The sequence below is a fragment of the Pleurodeles waltl genome, chromosome 9 (assembly GCF_031143425.1).
Source record: "Pleurodeles waltl isolate 20211129_DDA chromosome 9, aPleWal1.hap1.20221129, whole genome shotgun sequence".
Classification (NCBI taxonomy): domain Eukaryota; kingdom Metazoa; phylum Chordata; class Amphibia; order Caudata; family Salamandridae; genus Pleurodeles; species Pleurodeles waltl.
In genome coordinates, this window is record NC_090448.1 from 1,080,079,823 (window position 1) to 1,080,093,629 (window position 13,807).

Consider the following 13,807-nt stretch of genomic DNA (forward strand, 5'->3'; position numbering starts at 1 on the left):
TGAGGGAAAGCTCTGACTTAGTCCAACTTTCTTTTCTATAGGACCACAGTCAAGCTATCCATTTTCCTACTTAAAGCTCTGATTTTCTTCCGATTGCTTGTGGTGTGACCATAGGATCCTATTAGTCATACCTTGTTTAATACTTATGTTGCCCTTATAATTTAATTTATGCTCACTTTGGAATCTGCTTCCTTTTTCATTGTCAACACTTCATGCTCCGCAAGCACTTAAAAATGTTTTCTTCTCCTTAATCTGGCTTGCTTTCAGGTAAGGCTCTTTTCAGCACCTGGGCACATGTTGTATTAACTGTGAATTTTACAAGTGTAGATCATCATTGTTGATGGCACTGTTAAACTTGATTACAAAGATTCTTCAAAGAGTGGAACCTGCCATTGGGCTCTTCATTCTGCCCTTCACTGGGACTTTACAGGATCCCTTTTTTGGCAAAAGGGAGAAACTGAACTGCAGATCAACCCATGAACTTCAGTTCCTCAGATGATAGTTACAGATTTGTCACGGACTGGGAAGGGTGCACAGAACCAGAATTGTACCGTAACCTGTTAATGGTCCACCTAGGAAGATTTGTTACACAAATGTAGTAGTGTTAAGCTGTTGAGCCTTGCAGGGTTTATATTCCTTTATTACAAGGAATCAGGTACAGCTAATAAGATAAGTTTGGATAGGTACTATATAAACAAGGTGTATGTCTTAGGTACCTTTTTACAGGAATATAGCATGCATGGCATTTTGCATTAAACAAAAATAGGCTTTGTCTCAATGAAGTACCGAAAACCAAATGGAACTTGCATTGCAGGTGGGACTGGGCTGTATCTGAACCTGCTGTCACTTTTGGTGGAACTAACTAGATTATCAGCTGTAGCCACTGTTTTATGAGCTGACGCCAGAATAGAGGTTCCAAGTTTTTCCGAGAACCAGTCGATGCCTGGGGAGGATTCAGAGATGAGAAACTCATGTTAAGCTGAATTCTCTAGTCCCCCAGACACTGTGCCTCAAGGCCCTGCAACAACCACTGCCCCTTGGAAAATAAAACTACTCTTCACCATCAAGCACCATCTGATAGACTTCTAGCTGCTGATTCCATACCTTTGAATTCCCTGGTATCAGCTTTGAATTTCCCTGGCGTCCACTTCGAATCTGGAATCTTTTTCCTGAACAATTGGGGTCCTGAACGCCGTTGGGTGGCGTCGTTTGGTTCCAACTGGCTTCATCAGCGTTGTTGGAGCAGTCTGACGTCTCGGTTGTCTATATGGATGCCACCTCGGCGCATGTATCTCAGTTCTTTTCCTTCCGCGACGGTTAAGCGCAGATCTAGGCTCAAGCTACTCTTTGCCTTTTTCGGCAAACCTTTTTTCGATGTTTTTTCAAGGATTTTTGACGTTTGTGCGAGGGGTATGTCCTCTAGAAAGACAGGGTTCAAGCCGTGCTGCGCCTGCCATTGCGCAATATCGGTGACTACCCTCCAAGCGGTATGTTCTTGGTGCCTCGACAGGGACCATGACTCGAAGTCGCGTTCCAGCCGCCGGGCCATGGCCCGACAGCTTTGAGGGAGCAGTCCCTAAAGCTTATGGCGGCCCAACAGTTGACTTCAGTCAGCGTGACCCCTCGAAGGTCACGCTACTGCTCAAGTAAGAGGTCACCGAACGGCTCCAGGAGCCCTAAGTCCTCTTCATCCCATTCAAGGTACTCCAGAAAGAGGCACAAAAAAGTCCAAGCGGAGTTCGACACACCCGTTGGCTATCGAGGCATCTCGGGAACGTCAACGTTCCGAGCACAGTTCCCCGTAGCTGTTGCCAGGGCTGACTCAGAAGAACCCCCCACCCCCACCCCACCCCACCCCTGTAGCCAGAGCGACCTGCTCAATTGAAGGAATTTTACGAGGCTATGCGCCTTGTTTTTGAGCAGACTGCCCCCTTGGGTGGGTCTTCGGGGTCAGCAGGGGCCCCTTCTGATTCGACGCCGGCAGCTTTGGCCTCAGCACCGTTTGGGACCCCAGGATCCAATAGCAGATCTGGACCGCTGCTGGGTTCTCAGTCGGCCTCCTCTGGCGCCGGACCTGACGTCGACCCTCCTTCCACCACCCATCCTCATTCCTGATGATCTGGAACAACGTCGTACGACGCAGAGTCCGACTTCAACTGCACAGATTAGGCCCACATCAGTGCCTGAGGTTTATTTAGAACAGCGAGGCACAGGTGAGGAGGAGGATGAGGGGGAGGGGTCTGAGGACCCTTTAGAATATGGAATGGAGCATGAACAGGACTGGTATGAGGATCTAGGGGAAGCCAGTGGACTGGATACTTCTCCAGATGCTGGCATGCTCTCACCTCCCGCTGTGGCTATGGAGTTGGGGGGCATCTTATGCCATGGTGGTGCATAGGGCAGCTGAGGTCTTGGACCTAGATGTGCCTGCAGACTAATCTCCTGACGGAGGTGCTTCAGCCAGGGGTTTCTACATAAGAGCTGATGTTACCCTTCAATGAAGCCCTCACAGATGTCCTTCTGGGAACGTGGTCCAAGCCCAGCACAGGGGCTCCAGTGAATAGGGCAATCGGCCGCTGCCATAGACAAGCTCCAAGCGACCCTTGTTTCCTCACACAACACCCCACTCCGGAGAGCTTGGTGGTCCAAGCCTCCACTTCCTGTGATGCCTTCCCTTCCGCTCCCCCGGACAGGGAATCCAAGAGGCTGGACCAAATTTGGAAGATATTTTCTTCCTCCAGGCTAGGTTGGCAAACACTTCTTGCCTATTGGGCTGTTTTTCCCATACTTTATGGGATACAGTGGCATAAGTGCTGCCCCAGGTCCCGGAGGGCATATGGGACACACTCACCTAGGGTGAAAAGGATGGGAGAGATGCAGCCAAGTTTGCCATCAGGTGTGGCTTGGACACGACTGGCTTGCTGGGCAGAGCGATTTCTTAGACAGTGGCCCTCCGACGCCACGTCTGGCTGCGTACCACTGGTTTTTCGGGGGATGTCCAGTGGAACTTATGGACATGCCTTCGATGGCACATGCCTTTTTGGTGAAAAAGCAGACTGTGCTTGAGAGATTTTAAGGATTCTCAAGCTACGGCCAGATCCTTGGGTCTTTCAGCGCCTGTTCGACAGCAGTCTGTCTATCGCCCCTTTCGAGGCTCCGGGAGGGGCCGCGGTACCATGCCAACAACAGGTTAGCCACCGGCATCACAAAATCCAGTGCAAAGTTGTGGTACCTTCAGACCCAGAGAGTCTAGCCAGAGGTTGGCCACCACCCAGCCCCCCTCTTCCTCAATGCCCAAGCCCTCCTAGTATTATTCTGCAACACCATGTCCGTCCAGGCGGAGGGAGGATTCCATTTCATCTCCCTCACTGGCAATCCATAACATCGGACAAATGGGTCTTGAAGATCATACAGGTCTATTCCCTTCCCTTCCAGTCTTTCCCTACCTCTATTCCTCCAGTAAAAAAACAGCTGATGGAGGATCATTTGATCTTGCTCTGCGAGGAAGTTACAGCTCTCTTGGCCAAGGAAGCCATAGAAAGGGTCCTGATATCAGAAGTAGGTTGTTATTCACTCTTTCTGATTTCCAAAAAAGAACATGGGTCTTCGCCTTACTTTGGATTTAAGGCATGTCAATCTCTTTCTCAAAAAGGAGAACTTCAAGATGCTCACTCATGCTCTGGTTTTGTCTTTCCTAGACCAAGGAGACTGGATGGTAGTGTTGGACTTGCAGCATGCGTATTTTCATATCCCCATCCTGCCTTCTCACAGGTGTTACTTGCGGTTCAAAGTGGGCCACGAGCACTTTCAGTTTACCATGCTCCCCTTTGGCCTTGCCAGCACCCCTCGGGTGTTCTCCAAAGTGATGTCAGTGGTCGCAGCTCATCTGCGCAGGTTAGGGGTTTCAGTCTTCCTGTACTTCGATGTCTTTTGAAGGCGGGCTTGCGTCTCCCACTTCCAGACTACAGTGGACCTCCTGCATTTGCTGGGGTGCACTATAAACGTGCTGAAGTCACACCTAACTCCCTCTGAGACGCTCCCTTCCATCTGAGCTGTTCTGGAATCTGTACACTTTAAGGCCTGTCCTCCTGAGTGGCGATATTAATCAAGGCTATGATTATGATGTTTCATCCTGTATCTTGGATTTCGATGAGAATGATTGAGGCTGCTGGGCCTCATGGCCTTCTGGTTTCTGCTGGTTACATAGGTCAGATTACATATGCAGGATTTGCAGTGGGTCCTGAAGTTCCAGTGGGCGGCACATCAGGGGAATCGCTCCGACATTGTCCAGATCTTGGAGGTACCTGCGCAAGATCTGCAGTGGTGGCTTTTAAACTGCGATTGGGACAAATCCCGCTCCCTTCCACCAACCATTTGACAGGAGTGACCGATGCAACACTCCTGGAGTGGGGCAGCCACATTGGAAAGGCAAAAACCAGAGGCGTCTGGTCTCCAGTGGAGTCCAGGCTCCATATCGGTCTTCTGGAGCTCAGGGCAATTAGGCTAGCATTGAAAGCATTCCTTCCCTCTCTCAAAGGGAAAGTGGTGCAGGTGTTCACGGCCAACAGGTCGTGGTACATTTGCCAGGAGACTGCGCCTCTGGACATGGCTGGAACATAAGAGCATATCCCTGGTTGTTCAGCAAATGGTGGGCTCTCTAAACACCAGAGTGGACAAACTCAGCCATCAATAACTAGTCGAACACGACTCTTGTCGGGAGGTGACACACAGTCTCTTACAGCAGTGGGAAGAGCCTTGGTTAGATCTGTTCCCCTCCTCAGAGAATGCACAATGTCAGCTGTTTTTCATGTTGGAGTTTCCAAGGCTTCACTCGCTCACCAATGCTTTTCGTCTCAAGTGGTACTCAGGCCTCCTTTATGCCTTTCTGCCAATACCATGTCTGCCCAGAGTTCTCAAGAAGATCAAGAACGCCTGTGCCCAAGTAGTTCTTGTGGCTCCGGACTGAGTCTGGTATCCAGAGTACTTGAGCATGGCCACCAATTTTAAAATCAGACTGCCTCTTCGGGAGTCTCTTCTGTCCCAGCATCAGGCGAGGGTTCTCCACCCAAACATGTCCAGTCTCCAACTTCTTGTGTGGAGTTTGAGAAGCAGCCCGAAGTCTGTACTTGCCAGCCAGGTGTCCCTCCACTAAAATGGTATACACCTGTTGTTGGAGCAAATTTGTGGCACGCTGTACAGACAAGTCTGATTTCCTCCCCCCTCCCCACCACCACCATCCCCCCTCTGCCCCTCTTTCTGAGGGCTTTGTTTGTTCTTTCTCTTGTCCAGCAGGGCTCTGCTCTGGGCACCTTCAAGGGTTATTTGTCTGCCATCTTGGCTTTTCTCATATTGCCTGACCAACCCTATTTGTTAATATCTCCCATTGTTGGTAGATTTCTGAAGGGTCTGACCCATATGTTACCTCCTACTCCGTCCATAATGCCCCAATGCGATTTCAACTTGGTCCTTACCTTCTTGATGTGTGCTCCTTTTGAGCTGCTTCACAACTGTCCACTTTCGTTTCTTACCTTAAAGGCAGACTCTCTGGTCGCCATTACTTATGCTCACAGAACGCGTGAGCTGCAGGCCCTGTCCCCCGAAGCCACCTCCAATTTCCATCCCGCCTAACAAGGTGGTGCTTCATACCTGGGCTTCCTTTCCTTATTACCTAAAGTGGTCACGCTCTTCCATGTAGGCCAGTTAATCCCCTTACCTCCTTTTTACGCGCCCCCACCTCCCTCTCAGGAAGAGGAGAGACTCTACCGCCTGGACCCAGAAAGAGTGTTTTATCTTGATCGTACTAAAGAATTCCGGGTGGATGATCAACTCTTTGTGGGTTATGTGGGTGCAAAGAAATGTTCGGCAGTGCAGAGGAGAACCATCTCTTAATGAGTTGTTCTCTGCATTAAAATGTGCTGCGCATAGCCTGAGAAACAACCCCCAGAGGGTTTGCGTGCTCACTCCACCAGAGCAACTCCTGCCACCACTGCTAACATGTGAAGTTCCAGTCCGGGACGTCTTCTTGAGTATCTATAACTAAGTAGTGGAATCTGCAACTAGAAGTCTCTATCAGATGAGCAAGTTACTTACTTTCGGTAATGAATTTTCTGGTAGGGACCTATTCTGATTGCAGATTCCTTACAGACCCACCCATCCTCCCTGTTCTGCGAACTGATTTCTAGAGACAGGAACTCCCTTTCAGGTCCCTAGCTCTGGCGCACCAGGGTCAGTGTCCTTCATGGCCCTGTGCTTCTGGTGTGGAAAGTCTTGAAAAGAAACTGACGTCAGCGCATCAGAGTGGCGCCTATATACAACTCGCTACCTCGTATCCAGTGACCACAACACCAACTACAGATGCCCAGTGCCTTAACGGCACCCATGGATACTACTCAGAGAAAAATCTCTGGTTCCAGGCAAACACCTGGGGGAAATTCTAAGGTAAGGAATCTGCAAGTAAAATATCTGTACCAGATAAGCCGTTACTGAAGGTAAGTAACTTGTTCAACATTGTGTTTCCATACCTAGACCATCGACTGATAAAGTGCAGTGCCCGCCAGCAGTCTCTAGCACACACTCAGGCTAGAGTGTCTCCCCTACCGAGGTTCGAGTTACCAGTAAATGCAAATAAATAAAATATCAGTCCATCACAACTTCAGCCGTTTCTGGGAGTTGTACTAAGCATCGTTACAGGCAAAGAGACCTAAATCATGAGAGAGATGTAATTTCAGATGCTGGTACCTCTTTTCCTGACCGTGAGGACAGTAATCGAACAATTGGTAATGGTTACGGCTTTGTGTATAACTATAATCCCACATGCACGGTTGCAAATGTGCTGCTACAAGATTGTCTAGTACGGCCATTGTCACAAGCAACAGGTCACTGGAAAGCTGTATGGTGTGTGGTCTTGGATTTTAGGAGAACAAAATCTTGATACTGGGCAGACCATTTTTTTGGACCCTCAACATCAAATGACCATTACCACAGGCGCCTCACTCTTGGAGTTTGGAGCATATCCTGAACAGGAATGTAAGAGGGTACCTGGATGCTAGAGCAAAGGAAAAATCGCATCAACTTGCTAGACCTCACAGTGGTACAGTTGATGCACTGAGTGTTTTTGTTTGCTTATTCGAGAGGAAACTATCCTAATAAAAGCAGACGGGACTCCCATGTTTTACATCCAAACTGGGTGGGAGGAGACGAGAAAGAGGGACTCGACTCATCAGTCAGTGCTAGCTCAAACAATCTGACATTGAGTTATTGGCAGTCACTTTTAGCTCCTAGCACAGCACTTGCCTTGAATGGGCAGGTATTTTGAGACATGCCATTCAGGATGCATCAGCAAGTGGAAGATGAGCCCCTATATACTTCAGCACTGTTTTCACAAATGGGGAACACCTATATTCTTGTTGTTCTCTCCCTCCACACCGCCCTCCCTCCCCCCCCCAAAAATGCCAAATGCCCAAACTTCACCTGATAGTACCCTCTCCCACAGTCCATGGGGAATGAACTGATTAAGGATATTTGCTTACTCTTTTTTTTCCACTCCCACTGAGCCCACGTGTACTAATGAAAAATGAGGCAGACGTCCATGACGTTTAACCTTTCTTATCTTATCCTGATCCTCTTAAGGCAACCATGTCAATCAGTGCTTCTTAAAATGTCTGTGCATGTATATGAAAAACTAAGTATTCGAGCAGACCATCAGCATCAGGGTCAACTCAGACATCCCAGCCGCAAGGAAATGAATCCTAGCTATTTGGTCCTTGGGGTCTTGGATTTTAAGCACCTTCAATTACCCAGGGGCTTGATGAGATTTATTCCTTCTAAGACACCATGGGCCCCATGGTAACAAGGTTTATGGGATCTACATTTTGTCCCTTTATACTCCAGTAACAGGCAATATATGTCCTGGAAGGTGGCCTTCCTTGTTGCGATCGATTTCTTTAAAAAAGTTAGTGAATTGCAAGCATTAATAGAGGGACCTCTTTCATTCAGGTTCCACAGGAACAATGTTATCTATGAACAAATCCAAAATTCTCCCAAAGGTTCTTTTCTGTCTTTATGTGAATCAGACAATTGAATTGCCTATAATCTTCACTCTGAGACAGTGCCTGAAAGGGCACTACACACATTGGATGTTACGGCACTAATGCAGTTTATTTAAAGGACAAAAACGATCTGCAGCCCAAAGCAACTGTGGCTTTTGCAAACTCCCACTTAGGAAACACTAGACTGGACTGCCACAATGGACACTTATATGCATTCAGAAGTGTTAATTCAAGACAAAACACAGAATGCATTCTTTGCCAGGGCACATTCCACTACGAAGGGAGCTATGATTGCCTTCTAAGGAAACCTACTCATAGCTCATACTGTGAAGGTGCCAAGTGGTCAACACCACATGCCTTTCCTAAACATATGGATATCCATGCCAATCAAGAGGCTTTGGTTGGTGAAACAGTCTTGATGAAAACTGTAAAGAAATGGCTCCCTGTTGCAGTTACCCACCACTTATTGCCTGATACTGATGCTGACTTGACTGAGAAGTGTGCTGGGACCCGGCTAACCAGGCCCCAGCACCAGTGTTCTTTCACCTAAAATGTACCATTGTCTTCACAATTGGCACAACCCTGGCACCCAGGTAAGTCCCTTGTAACTGGTACCAAGGGCCCTGATGCCAGGGAAGGTCTCTAAGGGCAGCAGCATGTCTTATGCCACCCTAGGGACCCCTCACTCAGCACAGACACACTGCTTGCCAGCTTGTGTGTGCTGGTGGGGAGAAAATGAATAAGTCGACATGGCACTCCCCTCAGGGTGCCATGCCAACCTCACACTGCCTGTGGCATAGGTAAGTCACCCCTCTAGCAGGCCTTACAGCCCTAAGGCAGGGTGCACTATACCACAGGTGAGAGCATATGTGCATGAGCACTATGCCCCTACAGTGTGTAAACAAAACCTTAGACATTGTAAGTGCAGGGTAGCCATAAGAGTATATGGTCTGGGAGTCTGTCAAAAACGAACTCCACAGCTCCATAATGGCTACACTGAATACTAGGAAGTTTGGTATCAAACTTCTCAGAATAATAAACCCACACTGATGCTAGTGTTGGATTTATTCAAAAATGCACACAGAGTGCATCTTAGAGATGCCCCCTGTATTTTACCCAATTGTTCAGTGCAGGACTGACTGGTCTGTGCCAGCCTGCTGCTGAGATGAGTTTCTGACCCCATGTGGTGAGGGCCTTTGTGCTGCGGACAGAAACAAAAGCCTGCTCTGGGTGGAGGTGATTCACACCTCCCCCCTGCAGGAACTGTAACACCTAGCAGTGAGCCTCAAAGGCTCAGGCTTCGTGTTACAATGCCCCAGGGCACTCCAGCTAGTGGAGATGCCCACCCCCTGGACAGAGACCCCACTTTTGGCGGCAAGTCCAGGAGAGATAATGAGAAAAACAAGGAGTCACTGGCCAGTCAGGACAGCCCCTAAGGTGCCCTGAGCTGAAGTGACACTGACTTTTAGAAATCCTCCATCTTGCAGATGGAGGATTTCCCCATTAGGGATAGGAATGTGCCCCCCCCTCCCCTCAGGGAGGAGGCACAAAGAGGGTGTAGCCACCCTCAAGGACAGTAGCCATTGGCTACTGCCCTCCCAGACCTAAACACACCCTTACATTTAGTATTTAAGGGCTCCCCAGAACCTAGGAAACTAGATTCCTGCAACCTAAGAAGAAGACTGCTAAGCCGGAAAACTCTGCAGAGAAGACTGAGACACCAACTGCTTTGGCCCCAGCTCTACCGGCCTGTCTCCCCACTTCTAAAGACACTGCTCCAGCGACGCTTTCCACAGGGACCAGCGACCTCTGAATCCTCAGAGGACTGCCCTGCATCTAGAAGGACCAAGAACTCCTGAGGACAGCAGCTCTGTTCACCAAAGACTGCAACTTTGAAACAACTTGCGTTTCCCGCCGGAAGCGTGAGACTTGACACTCTGCACCCGACGCCCCCGGCTCGACTTGTGGAGAACAATCACTTCAGGGAGGACTCCCCGGCGACTGCGAGACCGTGAGTAGCCAGAGTTGCCCCCCACCTGAGCCCCCACAGCGACACCTGCAGAGGGAATCCCGAGGCTCCCCCTGACCGCGACTGCCTGCTTCTAAGATCCGACGCCTGGTAAAGAGACTGCACCCGCAGCCCCCAGGGCCTGAAGGATCCGACCCCCAGGTGGCCCTCTCCCTTGCCCAGGTGGTGGCTACCCCGAGGAGCCCCCGCTGCCTGCCTGCATCGCTGAAGAGACCCCTTGGTCTCCCATTGAAACCTATTGAAAACCCGCCGCATATTTGCACACTGCACTCGGCCGCCCCCGTGCTGCTGAGGGTGTACTTTCTGTGTGGAATTGTGTGTGTGTGTTCCCCCATGGTGCCCTACAAAACCCCCCTGGTCTGCCCTCCGAAGACGCGGGTACTTACCTGCTGGCAGACTGGAACCAGGGCACCCCCTTACCTCCATTGAAGCCTATGCGTTTTGGGCACCTCTTTGACCTCTGCATCTGACCGGCCCTGAGCTGCTGGTGTGGTAACTTTGGGGTTGCTCTGAACCCCCAACGGTGGGCTACCTTGGACCCAAACTTGAACCCCGTAGGCGGTTTACTTACCTGCAAAAACTAACAAACTCTTACTCCCCCCAGGAACTGTTGAAAATTGCACTGTCTAGTTTTAAAATAGCTATATGTGATTTATGTGAAAACTGTATATGCTATTTTGCTAATTCAAAGTTCCTAAAGTACCTACCTGCAATACCTTTCATTTGAAGTATTACATGTAAATCTTGAACCTGTGGTTCTTAAAATAAACTAAGAAAATATATTTTTCTATACAAAAACCTCTTGGCACGGAATTGTCTGAGTGTGTGTTCCTCATTTATTGCTTGTGTGTGTACAACAAATGCTTAACACTACTCCTTTGATAAGCCTACTGCTCGACCACACTACCAAAAATAGAGCATTAGTATTATCTCTTTTTGCCACTATCTTACCTCTAAGGGGAACCCTTGGACTCTGTGCATACTATTCCTTACTTTGAAATAGTGCATACAGAGCCAACTTCCTACAAAAACATTATTGCTTATGCTTGCTAGCCACTGCCTTTTATTGGAGTACACTGGTTTTTATAGTCAATGCATAGCATGTGGTCTACAGTAGTACTAGTTACAAAGGGAAAATGTTACCCCGTAACTGTTCATGGCTTGTAGTGTTATAGCTCCACATGCCCTCCCTTCTTCCCTTCTTGCAAGCAAATATCACAACTGTTCTTTATCTGCAATAACTTTTTCGTTTACAACACACCGTACATAATTTACTGTCCTGCTTCGTTGCACTCCAACTACACTACTCAACCATTGTGAGGTGGGAGAGGAAACAATGAGGTGGTGTCTTTGCCCTGGTCATTGTGGGCATTCAGGGAGTAGTTACAAGATATGTTAGGACCGAAGACTTCTTTGAAGATAAACTTGAAAACTCGAAATGGCTGGAATGTGCTGTGCATGTGAATCTACAGCACTGTGCTACAAACAGTTAAATGTAATATAACGTTTTCCTTTAAAGACAAGCTTACAGTTTTCAAGGAGTAAGTATTGCATTTTGAATGTCCAGCCTAGAAAAGAGCACATTTACGATATATTGAAGTATTGTTTGTATGTTTTTTGTTTTTGTTTTTTTGTATATGTGTTTTTGTCACATTTGGTCTTCTGACCCACTCTACTCATAAGATGCTAGTGTTCATCTAGCGTTGTTGTGGTCATGTGCTGTGAATGACTTTCTCAGAGTGGGCGAATGGCTAACCTTGCCTTAGGTTTATAAAAGTAATTCGAGCATTATGAGAAAATGTTGAAATGTTTTTAAAAAATGTATAATATTTTGGTGCAAACAAACCTTATTTTTTCTTTTTTCCTTTCCAGTACAATTATCAAAATTCCTGGAATTATTCCCAGTACTATACATCACCCTCAACCTGATTTGATGAACTACCGAGGACTTCAGTACTTAATTTCAGCGAAACCAGAGAGCAGTTGCATATATTTTTTTAATGTTGGGGGATGGGTACAAAGATAAATTTGGTAATACATTAAATGTGTCCTCCTTTTTGATGAAAATGTGTTAATTTTCCCCAAAAAGCATAATATGAACTTGTCATAATACGTTTGTCAGCTTTTATATACCATGGCAATTTGGACAGATTAGACATGTGTACGCACACATACACACAATATGTATGTGTGTATGTGTATGTATATATATATATATATATATATAATAACCTCAAACTCCCCTTTCTGCCTCTATTGAGGAATTATTTATATTTGGTGTAATGCACCATGTACTTTTCCATTGCAACCTCTTTGAAATCTTATGTTTTTCAGTCATAAACTATGAATTATGTGGATAACTTCACAGTTCTGCCCAGGTTTGCATGATTGCCATATTGTACAGACAGTAAATTTAGTATGCAGATTGCAAACTTTCCTCTTGGTTTAGGACACTAGTCGTTAACTGGTGAACAGTATTTATTTCTTCCAGCCCCTTATGACACACTTTATCACTACTCAGGAGCTTAATGTGTGTTCCACTCTTAAGTCTAGAAGAGATTTTCAGTAACTCTTGCTACTTATGTTTCTTCACAAAGTCAATTGACTGAAATGTGTCCCGTTGTATATAATAAATAGAAGTAAAGTAAGCGCACTTGGGGGAATAAAACATTATTCCACCCTTCTAAATGATTAAAACTGTAATATTTATTATTGCACATGCAATGTGTTGAGGCCTAAAGATAGAAATCCCATTTTTAAGAAGGTAATATTAATAGTTTTTTCTTGTATTTGGGATGTTTGCATACAGCCTATTGAGCAAGCATATTTGATTTTGATCATGCTGATCACATTTTGGTTTCATAATAAAGGACTTGTCCAGAGATCTGTTCATCTTGTTTCATGTTACTCTTTGATGCAGTATATTATCTTGGTTCAAAGTAACAGCCAACACGTTTATTAATGTTTTAATTAGCCCAGATTTGGAATGGCCACATTTTGCTACAACCCTCAAAGTAGACATCTATAGTTCTCCTCTTAACATCGCAGTTTGACAGTTCTTGCAAAGTTACCGAGTCTGCAGGGTTAGTGAAGTGCATAATTTACAAACTTTCTACTGCTACTGCCACTTTTGTTTCTGAGCCATCAAAGCTGTCCTCCTCTGGATCCCTTCTTTGGCCCGTTTACTCTTTTGTGCCTTGTCCAGTTTGAAGTTATTTTCAAGACCTCTGTTATAGGCGGACTCCGAATGAGCACTCAAGGCTGGCTTTCCCAGTTTGTGATGCCTTGCAGTAAAATACAGTGACAAAGCAACTACTCTATCCAAGAAGATATATTTTGTAATGTTACCTATGAGACAAAATACCTCAATATATTGTATTTTTTTATTTCTAGGTATTGTGTTTTGAAAGTGATTCAGTGGTCAAAAATAAAATTTTGGAAACCTGTATATTTGAATCAATTACTTTAAATATTTGTGTTTTTACTGGTATTTTGTAAGGTTTTGGACTGTACCAACTTAGTCAGTCTCATATTTTTGATCTTCTTCTGAAAGACCTTGTGTGTTGACCTCATCCTTCAAATGAATGTTGCAGAACTGAAAGGTGTTGACTAACTGAACATTTGAACTAGCCACTTGTCAGCATTCAGAGCTAGTGGGTTCTATTTTTTCAACCTTATAAATTAGCATGAATTACGGGTTATCTAGAATGGAAAGCATAGCTGCTAATAA

General features: G+C 46.4%; 1 protein-coding gene across 3 annotated transcripts in view; it reads left to right on the plus strand.

The window, feature by feature from the left end:
- Positions 1-13,525, plus strand: part of PRPF39 (pre-mRNA processing factor 39) — a 404,622-nt gene extending 391,097 nt beyond the window's left edge. For all 3 annotated transcript variants that reach the window (XM_069208720.1, XM_069208721.1, XM_069208722.1), the window contains one exon: positions 11,950-13,525. In XM_069208720.1, coding sequence (XP_069064821.1) covers positions 11,950-12,006 — 57 coding nt within the window. In that variant the 3' untranslated portion in view covers positions 12,007-13,525. The remainder of the gene's footprint in view (positions 1-11,949) is intronic.
- Positions 13,526-13,807: the final 282 nt, after the last annotated feature.